Source organism: Dipteris shenzhenensis, chromosome 11 (assembly GCF_047967505.1).
Source record: "Dipteris shenzhenensis isolate YYH24624 ecotype China chromosome 11, Dip_SZ_1.0, whole genome shotgun sequence".
Classification (NCBI taxonomy): Eukaryota; Viridiplantae; Streptophyta; class Polypodiopsida; order Gleicheniales; family Dipteridaceae; genus Dipteris; species Dipteris shenzhenensis.
Genome location: NC_141606.1, coordinates 52,904,790 through 52,923,373, shown reverse-complemented (window position 1 = coordinate 52,923,373; position 18,584 = coordinate 52,904,790). Strand labels below are relative to the sequence as shown.

At 44.4% G+C, this 18,584-nt stretch overlaps 1 protein-coding gene across 1 annotated transcript in view; it reads left to right on the top strand.

Moving 5' to 3' along the window:
* The first annotated feature begins 904 nt into the window (after positions 1–904).
* LOC147897165 (RNA-binding KH domain-containing protein) overlaps positions 905–18,584 on the top strand; it is a 77,524-nt gene continuing 59,844 nt past the window's right edge. The window contains exons 1-2 of the mRNA XM_087381432.1: positions 905–1,345; positions 1,626–1,702. Coding sequence (XP_087237558.1) covers positions 1,138–1,345; positions 1,626–1,702 — 285 coding nt within the window. The 5' untranslated portion in view covers positions 905–1,137. The remainder of the gene's footprint in view (positions 1,346–1,625; positions 1,703–18,584) is intronic.

Genomic DNA, 18,584 nt, shown 5'->3' with positions numbered 1-18,584 from the left:
ATCAAATTAACATTAGAAGCTTTTAGCCCCAAAAATTGAGAGGGAAGGGGGAAGCGGGAAAACCCAAATGGCTAGTTCGTCAGCGGTAGGGACTCAAGAGTAGATCTCCTCCCCTGCTCACGACTCATTGTACTTTCATGAGCTCTTCTTGATCCCTAGCGTGCTGTACTTGCCCGAGGTCTCGGGCCGACCTTCAGGCTACCTCTTGACTCTCTTGAGTCTTGCTGTGCGCGTGTTCTCCTGCTCCAGCCTCCATATTCTCTCTACTGTTGTACTAGTCGATTTGGTCTCCGTAGTCTGCACCATACACCTAGGTCCTACACTCCGGTACTCCCTGTACTCGGCCATTTGCTGCTATGAGCGTGTGACTTTAGGGTGGCCTCGATCTGCAAGACGATCCTCTAGAAAACCCAGCAGAACTGCAAACACAGAGGAAGGTAGACGCTTCGCGAAGACAAAGAACCATGGTCCTCTGGAAAACCCTCTTCCTATACCCAGTCGAACCGACATGTAACTGCTTCATGAAAATGCAGCAAAACCGCAAACAAGAGGAACGTAGATGCTTCGCGAACATAGACAACATGCGACAGTCCTCTGGAAAACACTCTTCCTATACCCAGTCGCACCGACATGTAGCTACACTAGCAAGTTGCATGTCCAAATCCTTTGGGGAGCTTGCTCTGTGATAGTTCTCAACCACGAAGGGCGCCGTGAGAATAGGGCAACTCACGCCAAAACACTAACGTCTTTACCCCAAATACCCTATATCTCTAAACCCTAACATGACCTAAGCCTCAACACAAACTCGCGGTCCCGCCAACCCAATCAAAGTTGACCAACTACACGCACAAAGGCCTTTCCTAAACCCAATCTCTAAATTTCAACACAACCCTAAGACCCTTGGAGGGGGACAAAAACAAGAGTGCACAAGCATACATGGGCACTCTCGAATGTAGCAAGCTTTCCAAAAGGATAAAGCAAAATAGTGATGCTCCATAGGCTTTTTAGGGGAAAAAACCTTGAAAAAGAACTTTATAATTAAGAAAGGCATTACACGGGGAAATTCACGATAAACAGGTCTACTACTCGTTTCTTAGACAAGCAGGCAACTCAGGTTGCTGATTTTGGGAGCTCGCAATGGCGGTTGACGAGGAGAATGGTAACACCGGCGAGGGTGCAGTTCAGTACAATGCGCAGGGAAAGCGTAAAGGCAAGCACGACAAACCCAAGCCTTGGGACACCGCTGACATTGATCATTGGAAGGTGGAGTCATTCCAGCCTTCTTGGAACGAAGGGGGACTGCTAGAAGAGAGTTCATTTTGCACCCTATTTCCGCAGTACAGAGGTATGTTTGCTAGTCTCCGTTTGCAGGAGCATACCTTGTCAACATTTTAAAATTTCCACGCTGAAATACGATCGCTTGAAGATGGATAACTTCATGAAGGGTGTGGAGCGTGAAGAATGCTACAGTAGATTATTCTTTCTAAGGTCCAATTTGTTGTAATCTTCTTTTGGATTGTTTGGGGTAGGAATGAAAAATAAAAGATAATTTATTTCTTCTTCATGTTTTGAGAATGGTAAAAAAAAAAAGCTGGAGGCACTGATACTAGAATAGGGTGATACAGAGAAGTATTTGCAAGAAGTCTGGCCTGTGGTGACAAAAACTCTTAAAGAACATGGCATTGCATGCAAGCTCAATCTTGTAAGGCTCTCTTTCTTTCCTTATCTTGCAATGCCTTTATGTTTGATTTTCTTTGTTTATTTGGAAATGTAAGGTTTGTGCCCTTGTTTCTTTGATCTTGATGCATAAGGGTTGACTAAGAGAGGCCTTCTTCATTGGGAGACTTTTTAGATTGTTGCCCCACCCGTTATCTGGATTTGGTATCCTGAAATCTTAATCACAGTTTATCCTATGTCCTTCTCTATCAATCAGAAGAGCCTCACTTCTCTCCCACTAGCCTTCAATCAGGCAAGAAGCTCGCTTGTGAAACTGACTCATCACAAGCACTTGCCCAAAGCATTTTTGCAGCGTGACAATCAAATTTGCCTGTTCGGCAGCAGGGAAGCTGTTGAAGCAGCTACCTGACTATGCAGACAATTGACTATGTGGCTATACTTGGAGGTTGTCAACCCCCTTGGCGTGGTCAAGCCTGTTGGCTGGCGGGGGGTTTGGTAGAGAATAGGGCCACCTCCTAGCATTTGGCTCACACCCAGTGAGGATTTTAGGCAGGCATTGCACTCTGTGTCGAAGTTACCAGGACAGCAAAGGCCTCACTATCCCCTCAGTTCTGGACATGTACTCATCAAAGTAGACAGCAAAAGGTCTTCATTATCGTTCTCCTTTAATTCAAGGACATGGGCTGATACAAAACTCACACTCACTCTACATGGACAGCCGATCCTCCTACAACCTGGTAGCTGCACCAAAATGGACTGTGGGACTCAACAGCTGCTGCTCCCCCTCTGATCTTGCCGCATGCCTATAGTAGGTTTCAATAGGTGGGAATGGTGAAGACAATGAGCCACAAGGGCTCCTTTATAGAGGGAGGGCTGGCTGTCCTTGTCTGCAGATCTGGGCCGACTGTCCCTTAAAGTGGTTGACCAGACCCCATTTACGACCAACATACCAGCCCTACCTTGGCCCAAACCTCTGACCTCTACTTTGCTTCAGCCGACCTACATATGGGTGACTTGGTTTGTAACAGGCAGGTAAGTCTGCTACTAGGTAAGGCGAGATTGACTTAGGGTTAGGGCTACCATGGGCAGCTTATTGGCTGCCATTAGCAAATTCAAGGGAAAGAGAGTGGAGAGGGGTCTACCACATGGGCAGCACACAGGCTGCCATGTGGGTGGCACACCTCATGACATACCTAGCAGATCGGAGGCCTTTTGGAGGCTCAGAACAGTACGGATCAGTGTGCCAGTGGCCAGGGTACGGGCTGCTGCAGTCAGCAGTACGGCTCAATACAGAGGCCTGGAGCAGGTCAGCCAGCAGGACAGAAGCCAGGGCAGTCTGCAGGACAGGTACAGCAGGGAAAAGGGGCTTACCCTTGCGCCTTATAAAGGGCCTGGGCTGGCTGGTTGACTGGCCAACCAGGTCGGCCAGTACACAGACCCATGGAGGGTCCCCACAGCCCAAACTATAGGTCTGTGGGTTAGCCAGCAGCCAGTCAGCTGATTAGGGCTGCTGGGTTGGCCCATTTTGGGGGCTTCCAGCTGCTATAAAACGGGCGTCTTGGGGCCTCATTCCGCATCCACTGCAGCAGCAAACATAGAGCGGATTTGGAGCAGCAGAGCAGCAAGATCTGGGCCACCATCCAGGGGATTCAGTGGGGCTGAAGAAGCTGCTGACATAGCTGAGCAAGGAGCTGCACCATTGGGTGTCTTCCATGTTGGGTGCGGGAACCAATGGAAAGGGAGTGGAATGCAAGGGAGCAAACAGCATCTAAAGGAAACTGAGAGTACTTGCAAAATGGATAATGAGAAAGTACAAAGGGTTGGCCTATATGGCCCCTAAGTCAACCATATGGTTGACCAGTGAAGTCAACTCTATGAGTTGACCTGACCTACAAGGCACACACCATGGCTAAGTGCTAACAAACCCCCCTCCATAAGTATCTTAGGAAGACCTAAAATCTATATCATGGTTGCACATGTTCGTCCAAGATGGAAATAGCAACCTATGATAGTACAGGGAGATCATCATCACGTAATAAATGGACCCAAGTGCAAGGCAAGCCGAAAAGCCTCAAACTTGGGTCGTGGTAGAGCCTTCATGAGGAGATCTACTAAGTTGTTCTCTGTAGGACAACTGTATGTCTCGAGATGACAATCGCTCTCGAACATAATGATAATGAACCTTAATGTGCTTTTGTACGCGCATGAAACACTGGGTTATGCACAACTGGCAAAGCACTCTGGCTGTCAGTGTAGATGGTAGTAGAAGCCGGCTGGCTGATCTCAAGATGCTTGCGGAGCCAGATACACTCTATTGTAGCTGTGAAAGCTGCCCTGTACTCAGCTTTACAACCGGAAGCAACATCTGTAGGCTGCTTCTTGCCGAACCATGAGATGCATGAAGATCCAAGCATGCCACTATGGGACACTCTTGTGCCATAACAACTTGCTTGGTCACTGTCCATGAAAGCATGCAAGACCAATGGAGACTCATCACCATAGGAAAGTCCCACATTTTGCATGGCCTTCAAGTAACGGAAGACCCACCTCACTGCTTGCCAATGTTGTGTGATGGGCTTGTGCTTGTATCTACTCAACTGGGAGATGGCATACTTAAGATTAGGCCGAGTATGACAAATAAAATGAGGCAGCCCACAGCTGATTGACAAAGGGTGGCATCAAATGGGGCACTCCCATCTGCAAAGGAGAAACGGAAGTCAGTGCTCCAATGGTGTAGAAAATGGCTGGCAAACTGGATGCCCAAGTAATAGTGCAATGGGCACCCACTTTTCAAGGATTTCGAATTGGTGATTGTCTCCAGTGCTTACGCATTAAGACTAGACAGGCTTAGGGCATCCCCTGAGAGGGCCACATTTACACTTTATGCGACTTGCAAGAGGTTGAGTCAAAGAAGGACGTTGCTTTCAGATTCGAGACTGTTAGCATTGTCTGTTCAGAGATGGATTTAGATGTCTCTCGAGCCTCCTAGTCTATCTAGATTAGAGGTGGGTACCAATTTTCCTTCATGAGGCTGTTTTTCAATCAGAGAGAGACAGGTTCGTTAGTGTGGTGACACATGTATGAGGCTTGGAGATGTTTCCCTTATGTTTGATTCTCCAGGGACATATTTGATTGGAGTGACAATATCCCTTATTCGGCGGAGGGCAAGGCGGGCACAGGGGATTATGTAGGTTGATCGATAGCAACGCTCTATTACGGGCTTTATCTCCCAGTGACATTGACCTCTGCTGGAGCTTCTATCAATTGAGGCCCTTCTATGCATTCTCAGCTAGTAGATAGCATACAGAGGACTGTGGAGTGGTATCTACCTATATATCTATCTTTCTTCCAGGGTTTTCAAATATTAGTATTTGTCTTGGGTGTGGATGCCCTATTAGTGGCCCCACCTTGCAGATTTCTCTCATTCTATTTGGTTCTTTCAATCTCATAGACTCTTCGGTCTTTGCAGGACTTTAATAAACTTTCTTTCTTTCTTGATTTCTTTCTGTTCAATCCACAAAGCTCATAGAATGTGAAGATCCACACTTTTCGAAAATGCAAATGTGTGCAATGCATGCAGAATTTGAATGCCGATTGGCCCTCCAATGGGGAAGAGCGCCCTCGTGAGAGTACTTGTTTCTTTTTCGACCTACATGCAAGGTGGGAGAGAGATGACGGATGAATGCAATGTGGTAGAAAGAATGCTACGTGAGATTCACAATGAAAGGGTGATACCCTTTCATTAATGTCCCTTGAGATCACTCAAGTTCCATCTTCTCATTTACACCTACCCTTAGCCTATGACCCATGCACCTACCATTCAATGCACTCTAATGCACCCTTTCCCTTTCCTATTGCCCCTAGGACCTAGACACGTGTGTGCACATCTTTATTACTAATCATTGGCCAATGTTACATAGTTTTGGCGGTACTATTTACACCGCTTGATCGATCATAAATACAAACATATAACCGCACCATCAAATTGGCGCCTAACAATAATAAAGTTCTAATGACTATTAATTAACTAAATAATCATTTCTCTTGTCATGACACTCCCTCCTGCTTGAATGAGCAGAAGTCCTCTTCTGGATTATTGCTTGTCTCCTCCTCTTATGTGCACTTTCTCTTGTTACTTCTGCCATTGCATCGCCTCTTTGTAATCTGCGAGTATCTGTGGAAAATCTGTAAAGAACTCTTCTTCCATCCATTGTGCATCACTAGCTGGCTGGTTTTTAAACTTCAGTAAATACATATATCTCTTCTTTCCACGAGTACTCTTCTCTTTATGGTACACGATCTGTTCCGGAGTAAGAACTTTAGTCCCATCTTCAAGTTCAGGTTCTTCTTGATGCTGAGTATCCACAAACGCAGAAGTATCGCCATGGTATCTCTTCAAATTGCTCACATGAAAGATGTTCTTCATACGCCAGTGGGCTGGTAACTTCAGCTCATACGCTCTGGATCCTTCTTCTGGATATAAAGCTGCTGAAATCTGAAATGGACCATAAAACTTTGGTGCTAGCTTGACATGTTTGGTACTTCCTCTCACTGACTTGATTCTTCTTTTATCAATCTTCGATAAAACCCAATCATCCTCCTTGTAATAAACTTCTTTTCTTTTTTTATTGGCTGCCTTGGATTGTTGAACCTGGGCCTTCTTAATATGTTCTTTTACTTGCTCAATAACCTGTGACATATCCTCAGCAAACTGGTCAGCAGCAAAAATTCGCTCCCCCAAGTGTGTTATTGGAGTGGGTAAACATTGCCCATAGATGATTTCAAATGGGGCTTTCTTGGTGGAAGTATGTACAGTGTTATTATAAGCAAACTCTAACATGGGTAAGAACTCTGGCCACCTTCTAGGTTGGTCATGGACATAAGCTCGAAGTAAAGTAATTATGGTTTGATTGGCATTCTCACTTTGTCCATCTCCTTGAGGATGGAAAGCTGTAGTAAATTTCAGTTTGGTTCCGAGATTCTCTAATAGAGCTGTCCAAAAGTTGCTAATGAAACGGCCATCATTATCGGATACAATGGATTTTGGTAACCCATGTAACCTGAAGATTTCCCTAATGAATAACCTTGCTGTTTCAGGAGCAGACAACTCTTTTTTACAGGGAATAAAATGAGCTTGTTTACTCAGCCTATCTATAACAGTGAAAATCTGCTCAAACTGACCAACCTTGGGGAAACCAGACACAAAATCCATTGTAATGTGTTCCCACCTTTCCGAAGGAATGGGCAAAGGCTGCAAAAGACCAGCAGTCTTACTTGTGTCAGATTTAATGCGCTGACACACGTCACATTGTTGAACAAAGGTCGAAACTTCTTTGCGAAGTTTAGGCCAATGGAAGTATCTCTCAATATTGTCAATGGTTCCTCTAATGCCTCTATGTCCAGAATATGGACTCGCATGTAACTCACTCATGACTAGATACCGAAATGTTTTGGGTACACATATGGCACGTCCCAAAAATAAGTATCCATCCACGATGGAATAAGCCTCTAAATCCTCAACCTCATTACACTGAATCTTCCCATAAATGTCAGCGAAGTCCTCATCTAAAGGATAAGCTTCAACCATTGCTCCTAATGATTTCTCCTTAATCACAGAAACGTGATTAACTTGGGGCCGTCTACTCAAAGCATCAGCTACTAAATTCTCCTTTCCTGGCTGATATTCGATATTTGGTTGCCCAAAGGATTGAATATATTCAGCCCATTTGATTTGCCTTGAAGAGACAATGGGTTGAGAAAACAAGTGCTTGATACTTTGATGGTCAGTCTTAATCTTGAAAGCAGAACCATATAAGTAATGCTTCCATAACTTTAGAGCATGAATGACTGCCAATAACTCCTTCTCATACGTGATATATTTCAATTCAGCCCCTTGAAGTATTCTACTCTCATAAGCAATGGGATGCCCTCCTTGCATCAACACTGCCCCAATCGAGGTACCTCTTGCATCCGTACATACAACAAAGAACTCTTTGTCCATGTCCGGAAGTGTTAACATTGGTGCAGTCACTAATGTTCTCTTAAGCTCCTCAAAAGCTACTTGGTGAACCTCTCCCCACTCATACAAGGAATGCTTCTTCAACAAATCTGTTAGTGGGGAAGCAAGACGTGCAAAATTCTTAATGAATCTGCGATAATAACTACACATCCCTAGGAAGGATCTCAGCTCATGTAAGTTTTTGGGTATTGGCCATTCAATTATGGCCTTCGCCTTTTTAGGGTCAACCCGAATTCCCTCGACAGACACAATGTGTCCCAAATACTCTATTTTTGTCTTGAAGAACTCACTGTTCTTGATATTTAGGAACAATCGATCCTTCCTTAGGAGCTCCATCACCTTAGCAAGGTGATCCTTATGCTCTTCCTCATTCTGGCTGAACACTAAAATGTCATCAAAAAAGACTATTACAAATTTTCCCAAGTAGGGTCGCAAAACCCTTCTCATCAGCCTACTAAAAGTGGCTGGAGCATTAGTTAGGCCAAAAGGCATGACCAAAAACTCATAATGTCCAGTGAGAGTGCGAAAAGCAGTCTTATGTTCATGCCCAGCTTTCATACGAAGTTGATGATAACCAGATTTCAAATCCAATTTGCTAAAAACTTTAGCACCTTTAAGCATATCCAATAAATCATCCACTCTTGGAATCGGATACCAGTTCTTAATCGTAAGTTTATTCAAAGCACGGTAATCTATACACATACGATATGATTCATCCTTCTTCTTAACCAATAATACAGGTGCTCCAAATGGAGAACTGCTTGGTCGAATCAGGCCTTTTTGCAACAGATCTTCAATTTGTTTTTCTACCTCCTCCATTTCTATCCTGTTCATCCTATATGGGGCTCTACATGGAGGGGAAGCTCTTGGCTCAAAGTCTATGTGGCATGATCATCTTCTCTCTCCATGGGCAATTCGAATGAGTCATCTCTTGAAAATCGATCCTCATAAGCTCTAAGGAACTCATTTCTCTTCCGATCTTCTTTTGAGATATGAAGATCTCGTGAATCCCGTATATACACAAGATTACAATCTACCCCTCTTTTTACCAATCTTTTCGCTTGGGTAGGAGTAATCAATGGAATTGTATACACGTCCCGATCCCCTACGATCCTTATGTTTTCATCCTTATGTACAAAGCAACAATGATAAGTATGAGGATGAATAGCAGGGTTAAAATCATACCGCCATGGTTTACCTAGTATCATGTCAATGTCTTGTAAAGGGGCTACTAGAAAATCCCTTCGATCTCTATATTTTTGTATACGAAAAGGAATATTTCGTACTATGGATGTGTCTTCTTCATTGTGTCCCCTAAAAGCTCCTGAAAGCGACATGTTTTTTATAGGTTCTGGTTTAAGATGGAGTAATTTTGCCAATCTATCACTTACTAAGTCATAATTACATCCATCATCTAGGAGAACCACTATTCTCTGTTCATTCACGAATCCATACACCTTAAAAAGATCATGAGGCCCAAAGGTATTGGCTGAATGGACAGCATTCACTATTGGCTAAATAGTCATAGTAGATTTTGAGGGTGACAAGGTAGAAGCCTCACCCTCCTGCTTGGATGCCTTGGCTTTCCCTTTTACTGAATTCGTCTTGGCAATCTTAGCCAAGAGAACAGGACACTTATGCCATACGTGCCCTGGCTTATGTTTCTTACAACCGAAACATTTTCCTTCCTTAATCAACTTCCTCTTCTCTTCGTCAGTCATAGAAGGAAATGGCACCCATCCAGGACGTGATTGGCTGTTCACATTCCTTACAAGAGCTTTACCCTTCCCTTTATTATTCTTAAACCGGTTTGGTTTCCTAAAAGTGGGTATATTATTGGTCTTAGATGATGACCCATACTCCTTATTGAAGGGTTTACGAGGATTCAATTTTCTCTCGGCTATTTCAGCCAGCTTAGTGAGGTCCTTAAGCGTGGTCGGGTTAAACATTTCAACCTCGTACCTTACTTTTGGGCTTAAAGCTGCTAAATACTTCTTTCTCCTATCTTCCTCACTCTTTTCGGGTAACTCTAGAGAGAGTTTCCAAAATCTGGCTGTAAAATCTGCATTACTCTCATTATCGAACTGCCTAAACCTCTCCCAACGAAAGGTTAGGTTCTCTTCATGCCTCGGTGGCATGAAAGTGGTTTTCAGTTGCTGTTGCTCCACAAATTTAGCCCATTCATGAATAGGCTCTTTTCCTGTTTGTGACAAGGACCACCACATTAGAGCATCCTTCTGCAGATGCAATGTGGCAAGAGCAAGCTTCTCTTGCTCGGTCTTGTCTTGATGGGCAAAGTAAAGCTCAAAATGACGAATCCAATTGAGGATTTTGTCAGCCTCCCTTGCCCCATCATATTTGGGGAACTCAATTCTCTCTCGCGGTTGGAATTTGGACCTCTTAGAAGGGTTACTCAACTCTTCATCCCCGAAGTTTAAAGTCCTCTTAGTCCCTAATCTTGTCATAATGGACTGCTCAATCATATTGCTAAGCTAGAAAACCAGCTTATCAACAGGAGTCTCCTCTCTTCCTCTTGCACTTGGATTAGAATCCATGTGTATTGGGTTTTGAGTTGAAGGCGTGAACTCATCACCTTGTTCTTGGCTGGTCTCATTTCTTCTTTCATTACGAAAGGAGAACTCCCTATCAGTAGGTTCTTGAAGGAGAGACTGCTGTAAATCTATTTGTGGGTTATCATACTCAAGATGTATATAACTCTCACCTAATCCATCCTCTTCAAGAGGGGGTGAAGGTGTTCTTTCTCTTTCTCCTTGGGGTAATGGAGGAAAAGGAATAAGTTCATTGTTATATGTCCCTTCCCCTTCCATTCTTTCCTTTTATTAATACAAGAGAGAAAAATTTCTTGCTGTAATTTCAAAAAAGAAGGTTTATTTTACAGCAAACTTCAAGTGTTGTAGAGGTGGTGGTACTTATCCGACTCCCGCTTCGTTTGTGTTGAGAAGACACTTAAAATCACCTCCTTTCCCTTCTCTTTCAAGCTTTTCTTCTTGTATATCTGCTGTAAACTGGTACGCTCCGTTTGGGCTACTTGTTTTGAGCGGATTGGAGCTCTAGATACCGTTATAGGGGGTACTTGATGGGTGGATCACTCCCTTAAAATCTTATTCCGATCCGACTTCCGGTTGTGTAGAACGGGAATCCCTTTTCCTCACGGTTTAAGGGTACATTCACATGGTGGGGGGGGGGGGGGGGTAAAAGAGAACACCCCGTTCGCCGTTCGCCGTTGAAGGCCAAAAATTTTCAGAAAAATCCCTTGTCAGAACCTCGAGATCGGTCAGTCGTGATCCTTTTCCGCCAACCTCTCTTGCGACTTCCGTCGTTCGCAACTGTCGTGTTGGGGTAAAGGCTCTATGGCCACCCAAGTACAGTTAGTACACTTAGTACTTTATTTGTTAAGTACACTAAGTACACCGTACTTAGTGTTGTAACCTTATCCTTTCATATAAAAGCTTCACTGTGTGCTAGGGGAGGTACACACATACCTTTTATCCCCACACTTCTTGTTTCTTATCTTGCTTGAGTGTGTGGGTGTGCTCCCTACTCTCCCCTTCCACAACTGGTATCAGAGCCTATTCGCGGGTGTGCCCAAACGTGGGTCTTACCAGCAGCCAAGGAGCACCAACAGCCATCGCTAGGCAGCGGCGACAGCAGCGACAGCCTGCAAGAAAGCGCCCGTACCAGCCTCGATAGCTGCTTCCTCGTCGATAGCTGCTCATGCTCTCCTTGCCCGTACCAGCCTCGACAGCTGCTCCTGCTCTCCTCGCCATTGTGTTAAGCTGCTAGCGCTAGCAGCCTTCAAGGCCGCGGCACCAGCCAGGGCCAAGGCCACCGGCCACGCGGTGCCAACCAGGGCCAAGGCCACTGGCCACGCGGCGCCAGCCAGGGCCAAGGCCACCAGCCACCGACGCCAGCCAGCGGCCAGCGGCCACCAGCGACGCCATCGGCGCCACCAGCAGCCACCGATGCCAGCCAGCGACGCCAGCGTCGCCACCAGCGCCATAGGCGCCAACAGCGGCGCTACCAGCACCCCAGGCGGCGCCAGCAAATTCGCCTTAAGCGCCACAAGTGGCCACAGGTGCAGGTCCTTGCCATCGCCATCGCCGGAGAGCTCGGAGATGTTCACGATCATATAGCAGCCCGCTTCACCCGTTTTTTTTGGTTCCTTCTGTTGTCAGTGAGGTAGATCTGCAGATCTATGCCTCCTATGTGAGAGAAATTCTCATTTTTGAATTGTGGAATCAAAGGGCTTTTGTAGCCACAGCCAAGCATTGGCTTATACACGCACTTATTTGCGTATATCCTCCTGATTGGAGTTGATTTGTGCAAGGATTTGATGCATTTTATGACTTTTGGGACTGTGGCAGATGCATATGAATTGGGGCTTTTGACATTGTTATGCATATCAGTGTTGGGGGAAACACCTAGATGCTTTATGTGATCATTGGAGCTTTGGGAAAGCTGTGTATGCACTAAAATCTTCAAAATTGGCTTCTAGTCAAGGGGCTTTTGCCTCATTCAAGTTCTAAACTGTGTAACACAGTTATAGAGGCAAGAGAAAGTCTAATTCTGACAGTTTTGGACAGTTATACAGTCAATTTCTGTTGCTGTACTAGAAAGTACAGTCGGGTACTGTCCGGAGTCAATTTTTTGGACTGTAAACAGTCACTTTACTGAAGTTTAAAGTGCATAAAACAGTGCTGTTTTCACTGTTACAGCAGGGACATACATTGTGTCAAATCAAGGTACTGCTGTACTGTACTACAGAGCCTCAATTAATGCATTAAGTATTATTTTTCTGGATCTGCAGCCGGCAGGAAACAGACAGTATTTACTGTTAAGTGGGAGAAAATTGCAGGAATTAACTTTTGAGCACAACTACAAGTGCATATGTGCACTTAGTTTGCAGGGAGTCAGGCACCCAAGTGTGGGTTATATTTCTTGCTGATTGTAATGGCTTCATCCTCGGAATCTTCTCTTCTCAATATTAAAAAGTTGCAGGGTGCTGCTAACTACCCAATGTGGAAAAAGATGGTCCTGAATGTGCTAATTCTCAGGCAGTTTCATGCTCCTATTATACACAAAGGTGTGAAGCCCATTGGCACATCTGATGATGCTTGGGCACTAGCTGATCTGTCAGCAAAGTCCATAATTGAATTGTCACTCCATGAGAGTGTTGTTTGGAATGTGGATGGTGAAAAAAACAGCCTGGGGTGTGTGGAAAAAGCTACAGGACACATATGAGCAGCAGAGTGTAGCCACAAAGATATATTGGTTGCGCAAGTTCTTCAATCTGAAGATGAAGGAAGGGACCTCCATGGATGCACATCTCAATGAGTTTAATTCAATTGTCACTCAACTTGCAAATCAAAAATATGTGGTGGATGAGGAAACCAAGGGTATGGCACTCTTGATTTCTCTTCCTGAAAGTTGGGATACATTCACCACAGCTGTAACAAATGCAAACACTTTCATAAGTTTTTCAGATATCACAGGGCTGATTTTGCAAGAAGAGCAGAAGCTGAAAGCTCAAGATGCAGTAAAGCCTAACAATGCCTTAAATGCAAGGGGGAGAAGTCAGCAAAGAGGCAAATCTCAGGAAAGGGGAAAAGGGAGGAGCAAGTCCCGCTCCAACAAAGATGTTGAGTGCTAGTACTGTGGCAAAAAGGGACATATTAAAAAGCAGTGCTTTAAACTGAAAAATGATAAGAGAGACAAAGCCAAAAACACTGATGCGTCAGATGCAAAAGCAATTGTACCAGTAAGCAATGGCAAGAGCAGTGTGAAGATTGAAGAGCTTCATTCTACACATGGTTATGACAGTGAGGGAGAGGTTCTATTTCTCTCTACTTTGGATGCTCATTCTCTCCATGCAGGAGATCTTGCAGACATGCACTCTTGGATCATTGACTCAGGTGCCTCATTCCATGTTACACCTTACAAAGAATTGTTTGTAAGATATGCAGCAGGCAGTAATGGAGTCGTTTTTCTAGGGGATAATCATGCATGCAGTATTGTTGGTATTGGAGATGTCAGGCTTGTATTTGCTGATGGTACTCAGCTTATGCTTCACAATGTTAGGCATGTACCCGAAGTCAAGAAAAATCTGATTTCTACTGGCATGTTGGATGACGAAGGTTTTGTGACCAGCTTTGGTCATGGTTTCTGGAAGGTCACCAAAGGTGCCCTGGTTGTTGCCAGAGGCTCTAAGGTTGACACAATGTATACTCTTCATGCTAAAGTATGTAATCATGCTGATATTCATGCCATCGAGTTGCCGAATATTTCTATGTGGCATAGCCGGATGGGACATATGAGCATAAGTGGAATGGAGCAATTGGCTCGCCTTGGCTACGTACCGTCTCTTAAATTTTCTGATTTAAAGTTTTGTGAGCACTACATATATGGTAGACAGTTACAGTGTCCTCATAAAAGGAGATTAGGACATAAAGATGCTCAACTTGAGCTTGTGCATACAGATGTGTGTGAGATGCCTAGTCCTTCACTTGGAGGTGCACGGTACTTTGTCACATTTATAGATGATTCCACAAGGAAGGTGTGGTTGTCTCCTCTTCAATTGAAGAGTGATGTCTTTCCAGTGTTCCAGAAATGTCTTGCTATGGTTGAGAACCAAACAGGCAGAACACTGAAGGCTTTGCGGTCAGATAACGGTGGGGAGTATCTGTCTAATGCATTCAATGCATTTTGTGATGCTAGAGGTATTAAAAGAGAACTCACTGCTCCCTACAGTCCAGCGCAAAATGGCACTGCAGAGCGTATGAATAGAACCATACAAGAAAAGTCTCGCTCTATGATGTCACATGCTGCTTTACCTCATGGATTTTGGGCTGAAGCTGTAAAAACAGCAGTACACCTCATCAATAGGTCACCAAATAAAAGACTAGATGGCAGAGTGCCAGAGGAGCTTTGGACAGGAAAACCTCCTTCCTATAAGCACTTGAGGGTCTTTGGCTGCACTGCGTACGTGCATATACGCAGAGAAAATCGCAGCAAGCTTGATCCTAAGTCTCTTAAATGCATTTTTCTTGGATATGGTGACAGTGGTGAGATGGGTTACTGCCTATGGGATCCTGTGAATAAGAAGCTAATACGCAGCAATGATGTCTTATTTGATGAGTCATGTATGTTTAAGGCAGCAGATAAGCCTTCTGATGCTTTAGAGGTTGACATTGATGACTCGGGACATCCTGTACAGTTTAGGCAGGCTGCAAATCAGCCACAACAGCAGTGTAATCAGCCAATGCATGATGCTGCAGCAGGTCCAAATGGACAGCCCGCAGTGGTGGAAGATGTACTACGGGACATGCCACCTTTGGAAGACCTCCCAAGCATAATTCTGCAGCCTGATCTACTAGAACAGCAACCTGTTTTAGGTGAGCAGCAAGTTGGACAGCAAGACCAATGGGTCCGAAGGTCCACTAGACAAATGAAACCGCCAGACAGATTTGTTCCAGGAGCAGATTTTATTATGCTTACAGATTGTGGAGAACCTTCCTGTTACAAGGAAGCCGTGCAAATGCATGATAAAAGGCTATGGGAACTAGCCATGAAGTCTGAAATGGACAGTCTCCATAAAAATGGTACTTGGGAATAGGTGCAGTTGCCTAAGGGCATGAAAGTACTGCCATGCAAGTGGGTGTATAGATTGAAAGTCACACTTGGAGCTAAGCCAAGGTATAAAGCCAGGTTGGTTGCCAAGGGCTTTAAGCAGGAGTATGGTGTTGATTTTGATGAGATCTTTTCTCCAGTGGTTAAGATGACCTCACTCAGGATTGTACTTGCTTTGGTTGCATGTGAAAATTTGAAATTATGCCAAATGGATGTGAAGACAGCCTTTCTTCATGGTGATCTTCATGAGGAGATCTACATGCAGCAGACAGAAGGATTTGCAGTCAAGGGCAAGGAGTCACTTGTATGCAAGCTTAAAAAGAGCCTTTACGGGCTGAAACAGGCACCAAGGGAATGGTATAAGAAATTTGATACCTTCATGAAGTCCCAAGGTTTCAGGAGAAGTGATGACGATCACTGCTTATATACCAAAAGGGCTGCCAATGGCAGCTTAATCATTCTCATTTTATATGTGGATGACATGCTTATTGCTGGTAGAGCTCGTAAGGAGCTTGATGACCTTAAGAAAAGATTGCATGAGGCCTTTGATATGAAGGACCTTGGTGATGCAAATCACATACTGGGAATGCGGATACGGAGAGGCAGGGGACAGCGTTTGTTGTATTTGTCTCAGACCGAATATATTGGCAAAGTATTGCACAGGTTTCATATGGAGGGGGGGAAAACCCTTAGCTCTTCATTGCCTCCGTATGTGAAACTCAGTGCAATGGACAGCCCACACTCAGATGCTGATAGGGCTGAAATGGCCAAGATTCCGTATGCTTCAGCTTGTGGCAGTCTCATGTATGCCATGGTTGCTACCAGACCTGATATTGCGTTTGCAGTGGGAGTGGTTAGCAGGTATATGGCAAATCGAGGCAAGAAGCATTGGAATGCAGTGAAAGGTATCATGAGATACCTGAAGGGCACACAGGAGTTGTGCATATGCTTTGGCAAGCGAGATGCAAAGGTGCATGGTTATGTGGATTCAGATTTTGCTGGTCATCCTGATAACCGGAAGTCTACTACGGTTATGTTTATACATTCACTGGAGGTGCAGTGTCATGGATGTCAAGGATGCAGCAGTGCATAGCCTTGTCTACTACGGAAGCTGAATATATTGCAGCCATAGAGGCATGCAAAGAGGCCTTATGGTTATCTCGGCTAGTGGGAGATTTGGGCATTACAGGTGATATTCCATTGTTGCATTGTGACAGTCAGAGTGCTATTCAGTTGGCACACAATCCTGTCTTTCATGCAAAGACAAAGCACATTGATGTGAAGTATCACTTCATCAGGGAGGTGATAGATGATAAGCTGATTCAGCTTGTCAAGATTCACACAGATGATAATCCAGCAGATCTGTTGACAAAAGGCTTACCTGCAGAGCGGTTTGCACATTGCCGACAGTTGATGGGTATAGGTTGAGCCTCATTTATTTTTACTTGAGGGCATATTGCCTTTAAGTGGGAGGTTGTTGGGGTAAAGGCTCTATGGCCACCCAAGTACAGTTAGTACACTAGTACTTTATTTGTTAAGTACACTAAGTACACCGTACTTAGTGTTGTAACCTTATCCTTTCATATAAAAGCTTCACTGTGTGCTAGGGGAGGTACTCACATACCTTTTATCCCCACACTTCTTGTTTCTTATCCTGCTTGAGTGTGTGGGTGTGCTCCCTACTCTCCCCTTCCACATGTCGCCTTCTTCTCGTCCGGCTCGTGGATCGTCGCAGCTCTGATACCAAATGTGAAGATCCACACTTTTCGAAAATGCAAATGTGTGCAATGCATGCAGAATTTGAATGCCGATTGGCCCTCCAATGGGGAAGAGTGCCCTCGTGAGAGTACTTGTTTCTTTTTCGACCTACATGCAAGGTGGGAGAGAGATGACGGATGAATGCAATGTGGTAGAAAGAATGCTACGTGAGATTCACAATGAAAGGGTGATACCCTTTCATTAATGTCCCTTGAGATCACTCAAGTTCCATCTTCCCATTTACACCTACCCTTAGCCTATGACCCATGCACCTACCATTCAATGCTCTCTAATGCACCCTTTCCCTTTCCTATTGCCCCTAGGACCTAGACACGTGTGTGCACATCTTTATTACTAATCATTGGCCAATGTTACATAGTTTTGGCGGTACTATTTACACCGCTTGATCGATCATAAATACAAACATATAACCGCACCATCAAATTGGCGCCTAACAATAATAAAGTTCTAATGACTATTAATTAACTAAATAATCATTTTTCTTGTCATGACATAGAACTCCTCTGCAAACACTTATGCCAGCTTTGAGCTTTTTTAGATTGGATCAATTGGGATAAACCGTGCTTACTTGACTAGTCTATCTACGAACACCCAAATAGCATCATAACCCTTTAACGGTCCCGATAATTGGCTTTTGGCCAAATCCAAGATCTGATGTATGGCTGGATGTCTGGCACTTGGAACATTGTATCTGGCTGTCCCCTCCAAAATTGAGAACAAACTAGATCTTGCCAATTACGAAGTATCATGGGTTTCTTTCAACCCAATTTGCAACTAGCATGACCTGCAAGCATGATCCTTGAGAAAACTTGCAATCTCTCAAGTTTAAATCTTGAGCCCACCGAGGTACCAAATAGTTACTTTAAATTGCATGGCTCCTTAGCTTCTGACACAAAGTCTTCAGCAAGGTTACCAAATCAGTTTAGCATGATGCCTTTGTTCCTTAAGAAATCTTGAATGTTCACTTCACTTCTTAGCACCAACTCTATAGAGCTCTCCACACCAACACTACCACCACCACCGAGCCTTTGCCAAGAAGCTTCATATGCGTCTGCTTGGAAGGTTCTCACGCTCCATCCTAGTAAACATTACGTTGCCACCGGGGGCTTCTCCCTCTTACCTTAGCTAGGATTGCTATGTGTAGGATTCATTGTGTTAACCTTTAGTTGTTGCATTTAAGATTGTGCATCTTGTAGCTAGTGATTTGCATGATTGCATTTAGGCGAGTTTAGCACCTGAGGGTCAGTCAAAGTGGCTATATACAAGAGGTCACCATATATGAGGAGGGGAGGTCACCGTATATGGGAGTTTAGCACTTGAGGGTGACCATATCACCATAAATGGGGGAGGAGTTTTCCTTTTCTACTATACATCGTCGGAGACCACACATTCATTGATTGTTCATAATCTAGCATATTTGGACCCACAATTGGTGTTCTTTAATTCTTGCAATTGTTGGGAC